Source organism: Cupressus sempervirens, chromosome 11 (genome assembly GCF_028749045.1).
Source record: "Cupressus sempervirens isolate cs-2001-9-10 chromosome 11, ASM2874904v1, whole genome shotgun sequence".
In the NCBI taxonomy this organism is placed as follows: Eukaryota; Viridiplantae; Streptophyta; class Pinopsida; order Cupressales; family Cupressaceae; genus Cupressus; species Cupressus sempervirens.
In genome coordinates, this window is record NC_143128.1 from 813049151 (window position 1) to 813068551 (window position 19401).

Sequence of the window (19401 nt, forward strand, 5' to 3'; positions counted from 1 at the left end):
TTCAAACCCTTGCGACGGTGCGAAGACCATTTCCTTTTGATTGTCAGACACTTCTTGTAGTTTCACAACTTGAAATCGTTGCTCCTAGCTTAACCCTGGGACTTTGTGCAACTTGAATTTCTAACTCAACACTTAACCCCGCTAAAATGTGATCAGGGCATTTCGCTGCTTTGCAACCATAACCTTGGGTTACTCCTAAGTCCTAACCATTTGCGATGATGCGATATCCTTAAAACTTAACTTTTGCTGCCTCCTTTACTTTGGGTCCACTGATACATGTGTCGAGCGCTCGTATTTTCGCTTTGACTATCCTTTGTGCAACTTTATAAAGCGAGAATACGACGATCATTGAGCTTTCAAAATCTAACGGTTCGGAAAATGCATTGTATTAAATTGCTTGGAAACCAAAAGGGGACCCACAGGGACAAGTGTCATCATTCCGGAGACTTTCTCCAAAACTCTTTTGTCCCTTTACACTTAGGCCTGAAACACGATTATGGCCATTTGATCCTTGTCAGCAGGGCCTCGCCATGTGTCACACTTTCGTGCCTTCGGAACCTTGACCCTATAGTTATCATTAACACTTGCGAGGGTGTGATGACCATTTGACTGACCACTTCACATCTTCGCAGCTGCTAAAACAGTTAGAAATCAAAATGGGGCGACGTTGCAACCAAAGCAGCTTCACAACATCGTAACATTGCAACTTAAAACATTATAGAGGTGCGACCATTTTAATATGAAAAATAATAGCCAAGGAACCTAGGTATATGAAAAATTAAACGAATAACCATGGTTTAGATGTATCCCTATTTTGCACTTGCATGTCATTTCATGGATAATTTTATCAGAATATATGACATGACTATTTTTTAGGGTTTTTATGAGGAAAGACACATTTTCAGAAATCCTAAGCAGCAAAAACATACTCTCTTCCTGATTTTCACAAGATATTTCAAATTTTTTTTTGGTTGGGTGAAAAATCAGGCCAACACATTGGAGGCAACATTGCACTTTATTCTTTTCATTTCAATTCTTAAATGATTTTTTAAAAGATATTCCTTTTGTGTCTAACTATTGCTCAGTAAACAGTTGCACCATCAAATAGCTTGCTATTCTAAAAATGATGCCCAAATTTTGTTTGATCAGTAGGCATTTTCCTTTAGTGTATGAATATCAGTAGAGTAAGAGAGAAGTGTACGGATAAGAGCAATGGAGGTGGGGGAGTATGCATGTAAAAACGGATATGTACCTTTACCTAACCTGAATATGTACATGATTGAGGCTGAATTAGCTGTGGATACCAACCTAGTGATGTCCTCTCCCTTTGGAAAGCATCATGTACCCAAACCAAATGATTGGTACTGTTTGTGAAGTCACATACATTCATAACATTTGTACTGCTCTCTCAGTTTCCAAAGAAACCCCATTTCTGCACACAGCCAGAAACATTAAATAATCTCCTCCTTTCTTTCGGTTCTCAAAGAAGGTTCAAAAGTTGTGTCTTTTGGATTCAGACCAAACATATAATAAGGTTACTTGTGTAATCCTTTGTATCAGTGCATTGCCCAAATTTAAGAATCACAATTTCACAGTTTTTAAAAAGCAATTTCTTTGCTGTGGGATTTCAGTAGTGACTCACGTATGCATTATCTTTATAGCCACTTGATGGTCTGCTTGATGAAGTACTAAAAAATTTAGGATTTCATTTTCCAAATTTCAATATTTACGTGCTTTTGATGATCTTACCATTTGTAGGGTGGAATTTGAAGATGTTCATATGCTAGGTGATAGTTCAGCAAAGCATTCACCTGAAGTTTTCTATGCAGGATCTCTATGGAAGGTACAAAATGTTTTTATGTTTCTTCTCAATCAGGGAATTCCCAAAATTATCCATCTTATATTTAAGGGAAATCATAAACATCAATTAAATCCTTTTATTTTGGAGAGGCAAAATAGTGAGTTCGTTTCAGGTACAATAAACCTGAGGAAAATGCCATTAAAGACTTATGGCCGTACATTCTTCATACTTGATTTTTCACTTTGTTGAACCATATCATTCCAGAAATGGATTGGAGAAGCCCAAACTCAGAATAGTTTTTAAACAGTTAGGAAAGCAGGCCTATAATGCAAGAAATGTTTCCACCAATCAATTAGCGGCATGCATAGTGTTTTTTCATTTCTGGTGCTAGTGTTCACTTCAATTCTGTTCCTCTTTTTGGGATGTTGACAGGTTAGTGTACAGGCTTTTAAGGATGAAGATCCTCAAGGCCGTCGCACACTTGGTAATTATATTTTGTTTTCTTTTGATTCCGATAAGTTATTTTTTGGAGTACACAATCCTTATATTCCACTTAGGAGTCTGATGATAATCATGGAACTTTGATTTGTCAGGATTATTTCTGCACCGTCGCAAAGCAGAGATCATGGATCTGCAACAGAAGGCAAGTTGTCATTCAAGATACGTTATTTACAGCCTCTATAGGATCTAGTATCTACTTTCCTATATATTTTCTACAAAAGATTCCAAACAGTGAATGTCAAATTTTGATTTTGTTATTTTCCTACCATCAGCCCAGTTTGTTTCTTGCGCAGTGTCTATTAGAATACTTTATTTATAGGTCCAAATGGTAGAAAATACTTCCATTGCAGAGGAAAGCTGAGCCAGGGCTGTTATTTTACATTAAATATTTTATAATTAAGTTTACTGGTACAGGTGCATTTATACACAGACACTAGAGAAAAACTAACTGTCCGATATCAGGTAAGATCTACAAAATCATTATGTTTCAGGTTGAAGTCCATTTTATCAGAAGCATGCAAGTTATCTTAAATACTGGTGATGAATGCTGATGAATGGTTATTGGTGGTATTGTGAGCAGTTGATTTGTCCTTCAAAGCGACAAGTGATGACTTTTGGCAGTCTTACACAAGCAGGAACCTTGCTACCTAAAGCACCTAAAGGGTGGGGCTGGAGGACAGCTTTTCTATTTGATGATCTTCCTGACCTTCTACAAGGTGGATCTTTGCGTGTGGCCGCTGTTATACAAATTGTATAGCTACATACATACAGTTTTAATTGTATCAAAGGAAGTCTTTTTCCTATTCATCTATTCATGTATAATTTCTGCATAAAACCGTGCATAGAGGTTTAAATATAAAGAAGTCTGCATCCCTGTTCCCTTGGGAGCTAGGTAATCTAGATGTTACTGAAAGAAACCTTCTGTGAACTACTGACATTACTCTGATAATAAGATTTCAGTCATGGCAAATATTTATCCTTTAATCAGAGGGTTTCAATGTTAAAAATGAGAATTGACTGTCAAGGGAATATTGTGATGTACCATAATAGGGTATTAGCAGTATGCTACAAAGTGTTATTACTTTAGTGATATAATAAAAATAAAATTAAATATACGAAACCCTCTATGTTTTTCTGTTATGATACCATGGACAGTTATTCTTGACTATTTCATTCAGAATTGTTGCGAACTTTATTTTCATCTATGAGTTTTATGGTTAATATTGTGTGGTCAAGCCTAGTGATTAGAAAGAATATTACTTGAAGTTGTACATGCCAATCTTTGATTGACTACACAATGATTATATAGTTTGTTAAAAGGAAAATAATGTGGTTACATGATATGCACTGCCTAAAATAATATTTTAATTAATCTTGTAGTTAATCATCCAATTGTTTGTCATACCAAGTTGAAACATGCTGTCATACCTTGAAGTTTGCATTAAAAATACCTATGCCCATGGTTTGACATAGACTACCATCCAAAAGTTCATGACCGAACATCCAAAATGTCAAAAAATGTTGCACTCGGTCAATCTCATGAACCATTTAAAAGCTCCAAAATGCATTCATGTGAAATGGAAAAGTGTTATTAGCTAAAGAATATCATTGGTTGGCCGAGAGTGGTTGTCACAACCATTTAAAATCCCAAATTTTGAAAGGTTTTAATAATTTACATTTATGGTGATAGTTTCCTTTTAGATGCCAAAATATCTTTTGTAAATGAATTACAAAGTTTGCCAAACTCAAGAAAACTCAAATTTCATTTTTTGGTGGGTTAGTTAAAAAGTTTGCCCAAATTGTTCAAAGTGTGATACATATTTCTAGGAATTGGAAAGCTTTGGTAATTCCCAAAAGCACAACATTGACAAGTTAGAAAGTTCTTAAAAGAGCAAAATTGTGAAATGTTCTCTCCATTGGCATTTTAGGGTTTGTTGAACTTCTAAAAGCATGAAAATAATATTTTGGCATAGTTTTTGCATTTTGACCAACATCTAAAAGTATAAAAATATATTTTATTGGAGATTTTAGGTTTTTCAAACCTTTCTTTCCACTAATAAGTGAAAATTTGCATCTTCTTATCTATGTTTGTTGGAATTTGGACATTTATTGAAGTGCAACAGATGGATTTGCATGAGACATTATTATCTCAAGGGTCTTGGTCAATACGTAGGGAAAATGTGGAAAAATAAACCAGGTGTGTGAACTGCTTCAAGAAAGTTTCATGGAATGTTATGATTGCAGGATCTCTACAAATGGATTTGTTGAAAATGCTTTAGAAACTTTCAAGAAAATGCAGTTGGCAGGTGTGAGGTTGAATATCGCAACCTTTGGCCACATCCTTTTCGCCCAGAGCTTGGCATAGGGTTACATCCATCAAAGGATAATGGAATGTGGATTTTTGTTAGATAATGTAGTTGGAAATGCTCTGGTTTACATGTATGCAAAAGGTGGAAGCATAGATGAGGCACATGAGTTATTTGCTAGGTTATCTCAAAGAGATGTAGTTCCAAGCTTTGGAATAACTTATAGTTATCCTTTTCATAGAGTAGGTGTTTGAAGGAGGTGCCAAAATGCTCAACGCTAGGCTCAATTATTTGAAGAAGGTTTCCTTTGAAGCATATTATGATAGAACTGTAAAACATAAAGTTTAGTAAGAGCAAGAGCTTGCTCAAAAGGACTTGCATGAATTATCTTAGAAAGCATTGCAAGGGAAAAATAGTTAGATTTTCATTTTAAGGTTGAAATCGACAATTCCACTTGAATTCAAGAACCATTTTATGAAGCTAGATTTTGTTTTCGAAGCTATTGTGGATGCTATCGGTGATTTTTTATATGTGGATTCAGACACTTCGGATGTTCTCCATTTGACGCGTGCACGGATTCTTGTAGAGATGGATATTTCAAAGGGCCTTCTATAGAAGATTTGTTTGGAATCCTTGAGGGGTTCTTGGACCCAAATGTTGGATTACGAAGGTATCCTTTTTCGTTGTAGAAAATGTCATATGACAGGTCACATTGTTGCTCGTTGTGTTGCTATGAAGACCAAATCAAGGCGACCACCTTCCTGGTGGTCAGGGGCCTCTTCTGAGCACTATATGGTGGTTAAGTCCATGGATGCGCCCCTGGAACTTGTGGATGACTCTCCCCCTGCAGATGATCCCCTTATTGACGATCATTTAGTGCCAGTGGTAGCGGAGGAAGTCTGGACTTCTGGTCAGGACTCTGTTCTCTCTCCTGGCCTTGCCCCTGTATCGGATTCTCTTCCTGGTCCTATTGGGGGCGAGCCGTCTATTGGCTCTCCTAGGGAGAATGTTGTTGCTTCTGATTCCCTTGGGTTCCACTGTTTAGTTTTTTCTGGGGATTGGATTGCTAAGGCAACAAAGGTGGAGGATGGTTGGACTACAGTAACAAGAAAGAAAGCTAAGCCCTCTGCTCCTCCTTTAGAAATGAACCTTCGGTCATGCAAAGGAGGCTCTAAATCAAAGGGCAAATCGTGAGCTCTCTTGTAGTGACTGGTTTTTTGGAGGCTGATCTCTCAGTTCGATTTTTAGCCTTCAAGCTGGGTGTTTGGTTTTGGCTAGTGATAGGCTTTTCTATCACCATGGTTACCCTTTGTTTGGGGGGTGACCGGTTCCTCTTTTGTTTGTTGTACTTTTGCATCTATGCTTATTGAAAGTCTTTAGACTTGTACAGGGTTTCAGGCACGCTTCAAAACCTGCTTTTCTTAATAAAAAACAACCATTTTATGAAAATTTAAATGGTCTGCAAACTTTTGAATAAAGTGGCATCTATGGTGAAAAGCTCACTAGACAATCTCATGACAATGCCACATAGTTTCAGGCTTCTAAACAATTAATTGAGTAGGTTCCCTTTGCTTGTTTCATTGATTTTGATGATTGGACCATAGTTTATAATCATGAAGATGCAACTAAATGACATACTCCTAAAAAAGAAGTTGTTGACAACTTTGTAGATTATATGTACACACACACACACACACACACGTACATACATATATATAGATGTACATCTATATGTAGATACACACACACACGTACATACATATATATAGATGTACATCTATATGTAGATACACACACACACACACACACACACACACACACACACACACATACGTGTGTGTGTGTGTGTGTGTATTATGTATACATACATACATACATACATACATACATAAAACACACACACACACACACACACACACATGTTTTATATTGTTAAACTTTGTAGATGTGTATTTTGTAGCATGATTGCAACACATATGACAACACGATTGCTAATGAAGAAATTTTAGTAGCAAACTAGTGTGTTCATTCATTAGCAGACAACTTCTAACATGAATAATTGTTTGGAGAGAATTTAAATTATCTTTGAAGAATGAGACAAGTATGAGAAGGCCCAGATATAGTCATTCAAAAGCCAAATTTATGCTCCTTTAATTATAAAAACATTGATAATCTAAAGCCGAATAATATAATATCCTAAAAAGTGATGCAGTGCAAGGTAGGAGAATCCCTAAAGGAGATGTCCTAACCCTTAGCAAATAACCACACAACAACAACACAATAGCAAGAAGCAATAATGGAAGATCTGATACCAAATCACAACTCTTTATTCATAGATATAACTGATTACATGCAATATGCTCGGTTGTATGGCCTTCTGGGTTAGGGCCAAATACATACAACAATTACAAAGTTAGTTTTGCAAGTTCCAACTTACAAACCCAATCCCAAGTAGTCCAGATACACAACTGGATAAAAACACCAAGAAGAATCCACTCTTGTACCCTTAGGTCCACCAAGCAATCCTCTAGTTTCTAAGTCGCAACCCTAGCTCATCAAAATTCGCATCTATACTTCCTTCCAAACTTGAATGACTAAAAGACTCCACAAGACCCCTATTTATACTTGCCAAAACAACTTACTGAACATTCTAGAACATTACAAAATAGGAAGGCCAACTCAACAACAGTCTGGACACATCCCAAGGCAAGATCTTATCATAAACATCATGATCAAAATAAATCCCACAAGTCGACTTGCACCAAAAACGTAGAAATCACGTCCAAAATGTTGACACTCAGCATAAACAGGAAAACTTGGCACATGAAGAGTCACTCCACACACACTATGGAACTTGACATACATTGCAAAGTGAGATGGGATAACACACTAACCCGAGTGTTAACACGATGTGGGATTACCTCAACTCGGCTTAAACTACAAAATTACTAACACTTGGCAATTACAACAACTCAACAATGATTGAAAGTCAACAACAACTGCTAGAATGAACACAAATGAGCAAGATAACACGTTAACCCAAGATGCTACTACATCAAACACCCCAGGTTCGAAAAGATTTTCTAGAAGTTGGAAGAACATCTTCTGAGATTCAACACATAAATCCCAAACTGGTTCTTCACATACATGTCCTTCAAGTCTTCAACTTGCACACTCTTTCCCTTGTTTTTCTTCTTCTTCACATCCATCTTAGGTGTTCCATAGGTCTACTTTCCATGTTGATCTCCAACCTTAGAATCTACCAACTCAACTTAGCTGTTAATACTCAGGTTCCTCCTAGTGAGCTCTTCATTCTACAAATGACTAAAGGAAAAATTCCTGCCACCTTTCTCAACAGTAAACACATTCTTGACACAATCATGTGCAACCCTACAATCATACTGCCAAGGTCTACTAAGTAACACATGACAACTATTCATATCCACAATATCACACAACACTTGATCCTTATACTGCCCAATCTGGAAATCAACAAGGCATTGCTCCCTCACTTCCAAAGCATGCTCACCTTGCAACCAACCAATCCTACAAGGATAAGGATGTCTCACTCTTTTCAAACCAAGCTTCTAAACCATCTCCTTAACAACAAGGTTATCAGTACTACCACCATCCACAATCACCTTACAGATTTTTCCACTAGACTTACAACAAGTCTTGAACAAACTAGTCATTTGACAAGAATCCAATGTAATCTAACCCACCAGTACTCACCGAGCTAGCGAATTCTCTCCTTGCTTAGGATGACTATCCTAGACTTCAACCTCATTCACAACAACAGTTCTCCTACCAATTGGACATTCAAAAGATCTATGCCCTTCTTTGCCACATTTGAAACAATTACCTCTAAACACACCTCCACCTGTCCTCCTTTTCTGATCAACAGGTTCTGTCTTGCCCTTTATACTTGGCTTAGCTTGTGCTGAGCTATCTTGCTTCTCCTTTCCTTAAGGATTTTCTTGATGTTTCCTCTTCAGCTTCTTTTCTACTCTCAAAACATACTGATAAGCATCCTTAACCAAAGGAATATTCAGCATACCAATCTCATCCTAAATATTGAATCTCAAACCATTAATGTATTGAGCTACCTTTTCTTTTGACAATTCTCTATGCCCAGACCAAATAGTCAACTTGTAGAACTCCTCCGTATAATCTTTCACAGACATATCTTTCTGTTTCAGATTCTGTAACCTCTTAAACAACTCAAGTTCATAATCAACAGGAATGAACTTAGCCTTCAATTTAGTCACCATCAATCTCCATCTAAAGATCTTCATTTCACCTTCCTCTTCTCTATCTCTTTGCAGTTCCTTCCACCAACGAGAAGCATGTCCCTTCAACTTAATTTGTACCAATCTCACTTTGAGTGGATCCTCAATATCCTCAAGCTCAAAGTAGTCTTGCAATTCACCAATCCAATCAATCAAGTCTTCAGGATTCAAAATAACTGAAAAATTAGAAACCTCCATCTTATGCTTCAACTTCAACTGAGATTCATGTCAAGCAAACTAACTAGCCCTAATTCTAATAGGTCTCTCCACACGATCAATTCTGTCCTCACCACTTGATCTAGCCACTTCAAAGTCTTCAACAACTTCCTCATAGCTACCTTCAGTACCCACATGCCTAGGTACACCACCTAAAACACTCATGATTTCAACAATCATGTCACTCTTCATCAACACAATATCATATTTGAAGCTGGCTTTAACCTCCTCCATCTTAGATTTGAAATCTACTTTAACCTTCTCTAAGATCTGTTCTTTGACAGCATCACTAAGATCATCAATCACCCTAGGGTCCAATCTTCTTGGAGGCATCTTCCAAGGTTTTCAAAAACCCTAAGAAATAGATCCACACATCCAAAAGATCAATTGGCTCCACCAAATCAACCTTTTCCAACCCACAACCCTGGTGCAAACTGCCTCAGCTTCAGCGATTTGTCTACACGCTCAGGAACAACCTTCACTCTAATACCACCTAACGTAGTGCAAAGCAGGAGAATCCCCAAAAGGGACGTCCTTGTAAGAATTTTCCTAAGGGAAAAATTCACCCAAGAACTAAGAACTCAAACACAAGCACACAGTATATCAAAGAGAGAGAGAGTATGATCAAAATAACAATGTATTTAATAACTAGTTCATTAGAGTACACTAGGAGTGCCTGAATATAAAGGCCTCTGAGATACATCTAGAATGCCTTGTAATCAGCACCATGATGTGTCATACAACCAAGCACATGTCCACCAGATATGGGTTATCCTCCATTAAGCACATAAGTAAGTGCAATGATGAAAGGATAAGCATACAAGGGTGTGACATGCAAAATAGTGTTGTAGACACCATGTGCTTAAATAGAGTTGCATACTCCTATGTTGTCTACATGACAACTGAAAAGGTGTGCAAACTCTTAAGTGTCTCACAAATAAAAATAATTAAATAATGCAAAATAATTAAATAATGTATTAACCTAAGTAAACTTAAGTAAGTGTAATAAGTAAATAATTATTTACACCAACACCCCCCCTTAAGTGCAACTTAGGGGAATGCCCTTAAGCTTACGATCTAGGATGTAGATGCATAATGGGTCTCGGCTACTAGGCCATATTAGGTACCCATGTACATAATGAAGATGCAATCTCCCATAAAGCGGGGAAAGAGGGAAAACCTCATGGGAAAAACCCTCCCCCAAAAAGCGAGATAAATAAGGATGCATTGATGGATGGAGTAATCAAGACCCCCCCATTACGACATACATCCAGTATATACATAAGAGAATGAGAGAAGGAAGAGAGACAGAATAGGCTTCCCCCCCAAAAGAAAAATGCCAGCAAGTGAAAACTGCTCCAATGAAGAAGCTGGTCCAAGAATGCATAAAGGTGTTCCTCCCCTTAGGAAGAAACAATGACAAAGGTACACCCCTGAAGATGTATGGTGGCCCTGAAACCTGCTCAAGTATCCCTGTACTGATGCTGAAGTTCACCCCTTCCAACTGTGCTGAAAAGAATGAATGCAGATATGTCAAAGATGTTTGTTGAACCTATTCCACTGAACCATTTGTCTCCTCTACTACAAAGAGACCTCCACTAATTGCTATTCATAAAGATCCACAATCATGCCAACCTATGAAGATTGATCTTGTAGAGAATGGACATGAGGGTCAGAGTGAGCCCTCGCAACAACTGTAGAAGAATCATCATCAATGAGAAGATGTAAGTTCTCAAGTTTGTCTCCCAAGTCAACTGGAGCTGGAGTTGGAAGATGAGATGTACCATGTTGTGATGGACCTTTCACTATGGCAATATAAGCATGTGGACTGGACTGATGTGACCTCTCACTGCAACTGTCGATAGAACTCCACATGTCTAAACCTGTTGAAGCACTATCGCTGGTGTCACTATCAGTTTCCACTATGTATGATGTGCGGAGAGGAGTAGAGGATAAGTTGGGAGAACTTTCCTCAAAGTGAACATCCTTCTCCACAAAAATCTCATGAGTCTCTGGATCCATAAGTCTGTAAGCCTTCACATTGTCTTCATAATCGATAAAAGTACAAAGCCTAGGGGTCGGTGCCTTGCAACTCCTGGAAGAAAGGTTTGCCCATGCTGGACAACCGAAGACTCTAAGGTGACTCACAACCGATTTTTTGCCGCGCCATGCCTCAAAAGGAGTCTTTCCATCTAAGGTTGGATGAGGAGACCTATTAAGTATGTGAGTAGCACTGCTAATGGCTTCAACTTCAAGTGTAGGATCAAGAGACTTGGCCTTAATCATGCAACTTGCCATGGTCTTGAGAGTCCTAATCCTCATAGCTGCAACATCTGTCTTGTGCGGACTGAATTCTGGTGAGTTCTGAAGATCAATCCCCTCAATTCTGCAAATTTTTTTAAGTCTTCTATCAACATATTTGTTCTCATTGTCCACTCTAAGTACTTTGATGGATTTCCTTGACTTATGTCCAATGTGAGCCTTGAAGTGTTGAAGCTTATAAACCAATTCATTCTTATGATGAAGGAAGAAGACCCAAGTGAATCTCGAAAAGTCATCAACAAATGTGAGTATGTAGCGGCCTTGGCTGACTTAAGTCACTGCAAAGGGTCCTACTAATACCATGTAAACTAGCTGAAGAACAACTAGAGCTCAAGAAGTCTTCACTTTATCATACTTCTCTTTGAGATTCATATCCACTGAACAAGATGAACACTCTCCCTTAGAAAAGCCGATATTAGGTAGACCTTTGACCATGTGTTTTTGAGAAAAGTTGATGAAGTGAGCAGAAGTCAAGGTGACCAAACCGCTCATGCCATAAGTTGATGTTTGAAGTAGAGTGAGTGAACAAGGCTTGGGAAGGACTCTTAGGCATAAAGTGGGAGAAGGAATAAAGACTCTTTTCATCATTGACTTTCCCCACTGCTACCAATGAATCATCTTTTAGACTTCACACCATCACTAAATCGGGAAGGAACTCAACCTTATGACCATCTCCAAGGTGAGTGATTTGGTAAACTGATAGGAGATTGGAGCTTAGATTTGGAACATAGAGAACATCTTTGAATTCCCCATCTTCCATTTCTACATGTCCTTTCCCTTCAACTTCCATCTTAGTATCATCTCCCACGAAGATGTGTGGCACCTTTGACTGCTTCAATGAAGAAAAATATTTCTTTGAAGAACCCATGTGGTAAGAGGCACCTGAGTCAAGTATCCATTTCGAAGAGCTTGTGTTTGCCATAAGTGCTTGAACTTTACCTTTTGAAGAGGTAGGAGTAGAATCCTTGGAAGTACCTGGCACTTGAATCTTTTTCTTCTTGAGTAGGTTTTCTAACTCATCGATTCTTTTTGTCTTGCAATGATGCTCGTCATGATTTGGCTTTTTGCAATATGCACAAAAAAGTTTGTCCTTCTTTTCATTACTTCCCTTCTTGTTTGAAAAAGAACCGCCTTGTTGAGAGGAGTCATGTTGTGTCTCAGATTGTGTTTTCTGCTTCCACTGCTTCTTCTTGTTGTTGCTTTTTCCCCCTTGACTAGATTTGGGATCATCACTAGCCACCAAGGCTTTGGTCTTAGATGACTTGAGAAGTCCAAAATCCACCAAGTGAGATTGTTCAACAATCAACATGTTTGCAAATCCATCAAAGGGAGGCTTCTGGTAAGCAGATCCCATGGTCAACCTATGAATATTAAAACTTGAAACAAAGTTGGCGTACTCAGAAGGTAGCTTCTTTAGGATGTGATGAATTAACCTGTCATCCTTAATGGGATTTCCACAATCTTTTAGAAGTGCCCTATACTCATTGACTTTGATGATTTAATCCTGAATTGTGTCATAATTCTTAGGATCCAAGAGAAGTAGATCATCCTCAATCTGAAATCTCTTTTCTTCATCCACTTTATCATACAACTATTCAAGTTTATCCCAAGCTTCCTTAGATTTCGAACAATTTTAAATGTGAAAGAGAAGATCCCCTTGTACACAACTCTTGATAACACCTAAAGCTTGTCGGTCTTGTCTTTGCCAATCAATGAGTTCTTTAGCATTAATAGGTTTGGTAATTGTACTATCAACATATAGACTATATCCCTTTTCCATTAATCTACTCTATGCAATATCTTTCCATGTAGAATAGTTGCGTGAAGTTAGAGGAGTATATTTAAAACCCATGATGCAAAAATGAAAAGAGCACAAAATAAAGACACAAAAAACACAGTACACACCCCCCCTTTCACTCAATCAAAAGACCCCCCCAAAAAGATGCTGTTGGCACTTTATAAGTAGTGCGTTTACAATGGGCCACTTGTCAAAATGAACAAAGTGGACTTTCTGATTTTGCTTTTACAACTGCCTTGTGAGGCTTAAATCTGTCACTTAAGCACTGTAGCTTAGTTTTACAACAATTCTATAAAAGAATCAAAGCTTTACAATGCCAAAAAAGGCCTAATTTTGAAAGTGAGAAATTGGTCCACACAACCCTAGAATCTGTTTTCAGATCTGGAAAGTAGAGAAAAAAATACACACTTTCAAAAAAAATGGAACCTGAAAAAGTGACTAGATGTACCTGTATGGAGCTTCTGAAGTTGCAAAACGTAGGATTATGTAGGTACAGTCACCAAAAAATGAAAATTCTGCAAAATCTGTGCACCAAAACTAGAAAACAACACCACCACTAAAAAATTCAAGAAATTCTACCTCATTTCAAAAAAAAAATTGCCCCTAAATCAGAGTCTGGATGTCTAAGTTAGGAGCTCACAAACTTAGGTTGCCAAATTGAAATGCAATCTGGAGAGGGGTTTGGAGGAGAAACTGCAAGTCTAAATTTGACTGTCAAATGACCGTCAACGCAGTTGTAAAATGCCTAGGAATGATGGTCAAATGACCATTAAATTTAACCTAGCGTCCTACTGATGTCAGCAAAAAATCAACGCTCTGGCTGATGTGGCAAGCTGACTTGGCTTTCCGTACTATCCACATGGCAAAAAAGGCCCGGATGTCCACGTGGAGGCATGCTGTGTCAATGTGGTCCTGCTATCCGAGTGGGAAAAATAGTAGATGTTGTGTGGCGGCTATGATGCAGGGGTCTGCGGGTGAGAACCGTGAGCTGCTGGGTTCGTGAATATGTCGGAATCGAAGATTTTAAAATCTCTGTTTGCCGAAAACTATGCAGAACACGCCGCGTGGCACGTAATGTGTGGGCAGGGAGTAAGACAGGGACATCGAAATATGCTACATAGCGGGAGGTGCAGCTTCGCTGGTGCTAGCAATTCTGTTAATGGTGCCAGAGTGTTAAATCTATGGTGGTCAGAATGAGATCGTATATGCCGGAGCTGGGCAATTAGTTCTACATGGATTGTGGGTGTGCACAGTGCGCTCTTTAAAAGCAAAATGCCGCAAAAGGCAATTCAAAGAGCTTGCCACCGATGATGGAGGTTTGGCCGGATTGTGAGGGTTCTACCATATCTGTAAGCGAATAAGGAATATACTCTGAAATATTCCATTGCAATGAATCCACGAATTATCCCATATGGCTATTGTAAAATATACTCGTAGATCGAATGAAAACCCTGCGATAAAGATAATATACCTCCACAAATGGCAGATCCGAGTTGTCATTGCCCGGGTCTGCTAAAAATTTTCTCTGTCGAAAATTAAATCCGAAAAATTTGTAGAAAACTATGATGGAAATACAACAGAGAAAATGCACAGATCCGAAAAATTAAATTACAGATCTGAAAATAAGATCATACCCATACTGCAAATCGGGCCTCCGGGTTTCGATTTGCAAATTTTTTTTGCCTCACACTCGACTTTGGGCCAAGGTAGCCGAGTTTATAGTTTATTTTCACCGGTTTAGCATTTCGGACGCAATGGCGAGGTCTGATCTGATGCTAGACACTTCCAATTTTTGCAGCACTCCAAATTTGGGCTGAGGTGATAAAGTAAGCGAGGTTTCAAATGGCTATGTGATGAAAAAATCTCCAAGTTGCTCTAATACCATGTAAGAATTTTCCTAAGGGAAAAATTCACCTAGGAACTAAGAACTCAAACACAAGCACATAGTAGACCAAAGAGATAGAGTATGATCAAAATAACAATGTATTCAATAACTTGTTCACTAGAGTACACTAGGAGTGCCTGAATATAAAGGCCTCTGAGATACATCTAGAATGCCTCGTAATCAGCACTATGATGTGTCATACAACCAAGCACATGTCCACCAGATATGGGTTATCCTCCATTAAGCACAGATGTAAGTGCGGTGATGAGAGGATAAGCCTACAAGGGTGTGACACGCAAAATAGTGTTGTAGACACCATGTGCTTAAATAGAGTTGCATACTCCTATATTGTCTACATGACAACTGAAAAGGTGTGCAAACGCCTAAGTGTCTCACAAATAAAAATAATAAAATAATCAAAATAATTAAATAATGCATTAACCTAAGTAAACTTAAGTAAGTGTAATAAGTAAATACTTATTTACACCAATAGTCCTAATCCTCAACAAATAACCACATAGCGGAAACACAATAGCAAGAAGCAATAATGGAAGATTTGATATCGAATCACAACTCTTTATTCATAGATATAACTAATTACATGCAATATGCCCGACTGTAAGACCTTCCAAGTTAAAGCCAAATACATACAGCAATAACAAAATCAGTTCTACAAGATCCAACTTACAAACCCAATCCCAGCTAGTCTAGATACACAACTGGATAAGAACATCAAGAAGAATCCACACTTGTACCCTCAGGTCCACCAAGCAATTGTCTAGTTTCTAAGCTACAGCCCTAGCTCTTCAAAATTCCCATCTATACTTCCAAAATTGAATAACTAAAAGACTCCATAGGACCCCTATTTATACTTGCCAAAATGACTTATAGAACATTCTAGAACATTACAAATCAGGAAGGTCAACCCAACAATGGTCTGGACACATCCCAAGGCAAGACCTTATCATAAACATTACGATCAAAATAAATCTCGCAAGTTGGCTCGCACTAAAAATGTAAAAATCACATCCAAAATGCTGACACTTGGCATAAACAGGAAAACTCGGCACATGAAGAGTCACTCGACACACACTATGGAACTTGACACACATTGTAGAGCGAGGTGGGATAACATGCTAACCCGAGTGTTAACATGATGTGGGATAACGTTAACTCGGCCTAAACTACAAAATATATTACTGACACTCGACAATTATAGCAACTCAAGACTGACTAAAACTCAACAACAATTGCTAGAATGAACACAAATGAGTAGGATAACATGTCAACCCAAGATGCTCTTGCATCAGAAAGAGAAAGAAGATGCGAGGTTAAGTTGTAGCTAAGTTTGCATGGACCACTTTGGACTATAGAAAGAATTGGTTTCATTATCTATCTCAAGGGCATACCATCATTCCCTGAAGCAGACTGAAATTTTTGAATTAATCTTTGCATTTGGATAGTTAGTGAGTAATTTATTGGCAATGTGTGTGAATTGCAACCCCTTCTTGATAAGGTAGATTTTAGAAGGGTACATTGTAAGAGAAGAATGAGTTTATAGAATAGTATTCATGATAAAAAATATCCTCATAGCAAGTGCTTTCTAACCTTACAACAATTGTGATGGAGCTACATTATGTTTAGATGAAAATTGTCTTCTCAATTGAAGGAGAACCCTCACCGTAGCAAATATTCATTCCATTTTTTGGGATGTACATCAGAAATAGATTGAATTTGGAAAGTGTGATCTTTGTATAGGGATGAGGGATTGATGATGTTGGCTCTTAAATATTTATATAGATTTACAAACTGTGGCCAACTTGTCTTTATTGCTAGGGAAGACAGTATAACCAAAGAACTTTTAATTGGCTTAGAGCATGCATTGAGCTAAGAACAATAGGTGGAAGGAGAACAAACTTATTATGGTCATAACTTAGAAATGGAGAAATCATTAGCAAAGCAATAAATCATCACCCAAGGTCAAGGACTTAAAAGAGAAGACTATGAATGAACAATATTGGAGCTTTCTCTAATTTCTTTGCTACTTCATAGTTATGAATTAAGTAACAACTTAAATAAGCAATGTTCTTTTTATAAGAAAACATGTGCATAAATTATAGAAGCTTAATAGAAATTTTTTCTCTCATTTAATACTATGCTTCTATTCTCTCATTTTTTATTTAATAATACAAATTTTGTAGATGTGCACACACAAATGAAAAGGACTATAACTCTTATAACTACTTCAAGCTTTTAACACTGAATCTAGGTGGGTTGTTCAGTGACCAACCACATTAATTCTCTCCTAGCTAATTTTTCTCTGAAATCTTAATGAGTTGTGTTGATCACTCACATTATCATGCTCAGCTTCTTTAATATAATATGAATTTATTCTAAATGCAAACTCAACCAGTTCTTCACAATTAGAACAGTCATGCAAGTTGTTATTAACTTTTATTTAATATAACACAAATTATTACTATGACCATATGAACACTATCATAATTTCTTAACACCCACCTTTAGTACATACATGTAGAAAAAACATATTGAGCATGAATTGAAAATAGAATATGTTGTTTGGATCTCTCTACACATGATCACGCACATATAAGTATTTTTATTTTCTTTTTGGTTAACTTATCAACAACCAACCATACTTCCAAGGAGTTAAGTAGTCAAAGGATATTTGTAGCCTATTGCTCTTTCATACCATTGTTTACAATATCAAAGAAGGGGAGTGTTTACAATGTTTTATCTTGCATACACCAATGAAATGAAATGCAACTAATGCAAAATGTGACCACATCATTAGCCTACTTCCTCCAATATCCCAACCCTTTTTTTAATGAATAAACCCTTTCCATTATATATTAAATAAAAAAATATACCATTCACAAAAATAGTTAAGGGACACAAATCACCCCACAAGGAAAATAAGCAATGCTCAGAAAGTTAACAACTCAAAAACATGGGCCTATTTGAGAAACAACTTCAAATCACATTGAGCAACTAAGGCAACCTATGCGGATCTTGATTAATTGATATATAGTCTTCATCACTAGTAATAATATTGATGCACCAAGTTTGATTTTGTGTTAACTAATATATAATTTTCATCACTAAAGACAGATCTCCATCTTTTGTGTACTTTTTTTCTCAATTTGTTTCTTCAACCAAACAAAATTTCTGGTCTACTTTATCACATACTAGATTGTGTGCCATTTTTCAACAAATCCAAATTACATGTCCTATTCTTTACTATTGTATCATTTGATTTTCCCTTTTAGAGAAACATGATTTGATTTGTATATTCCTTTTTTGGTATATTTACTACTTTCTTGTTTTTCTACCTTGTTTAATATAAACACTATGCTAACCAAACAATAGAACTTGAACTTTAACCTTAATTAGAACACCTAGTCCAAGCTCTAATTAGAACCCTAATCCTACCCTAATGAAAAACCTTGCTTAGTGACTTCTAAGTCTTTTTTGTTGATCTTGTTGATCTTGTGAAATCAATATATTGTAGGTATGCTTTTGACAAATTGAAGCCAAACATCCCCAATGCCTTTTAATTTATTGATATTAGTCTTCGCATTTTTTTGGACCATTTAGTATGACCAGTTTGGGTTGAAAACGTCTCTATTAGATAAAATTACATTTAAAGATCACAATAGTCCTTAAAGATTTAGCAATTGAAAGGTGCCTCCATAGAACCATTTGGATCATTTATCTCTAATTCTCACACACGATGGGGCAATCTAAATATTTCTATTGAGTTGCTTGCTAAAGGACCCATAAAAAAACATGGAAAGTGGGGAATAAAACAAAGATGATGTTTTTGAGAAATATGCCATAAAACCCTTTTGATCATACACAAAATTGTGCAAGAACTGTGACTAAATCAACACTCAAAATAATATCCAATGAATTTCTAGGGACATATCACTTGTTGCAAAGGCTTCCCATGGTCTTTAGTATTTATTTACTATACCAAAATTTGTTTGATTCACCTCATTTGATGCCAAGGCCATATCTTTCACCATTTCAAGAACATCAAGGAAAATTGAAGATAATACAAATGGGGGTAGATTTATACAACCTTCTCAAGAAAATTATAGTCCAAATATTTGAAGGAACCAACCAACTTTTCTAGTCAGTTTATATGTAGTAGGCACAACCCTCATTTACATAACATGTTACACACAATCTTCCAAAAGAATATTGTCCTTCAGAAAGGATGCAACATGCTCCAACAATGCATTTCAGTGCTGCTGCGC

General features: G+C 37.2%; 1 protein-coding gene across 1 annotated transcript in view; it reads left to right on the top strand.

Moving 5' to 3' along the window:
- Nucleotides 1–3422, top strand: part of LOC149532045 (BTB/POZ domain-containing protein) — a 151718-nt gene extending 148296 nt beyond the window's left edge. The window contains exons 8-12 of the mRNA XM_089811644.1: nt 1759–1843; nt 2234–2285; nt 2395–2444; nt 2717–2764; nt 2883–3422. Of these exons, the coding sequence (XP_089667770.1) occupies nt 1759–1843; nt 2234–2285; nt 2395–2444; nt 2717–2764; nt 2883–3059 (412 nt within the window). The 3' untranslated portion in view covers nt 3060–3422. The remainder of the gene's footprint in view (nt 1–1758; nt 1844–2233; nt 2286–2394; nt 2445–2716; nt 2765–2882) is intronic.
- The last annotated feature ends 15979 nt before the right edge of the window (nt 3423–19401 follow it).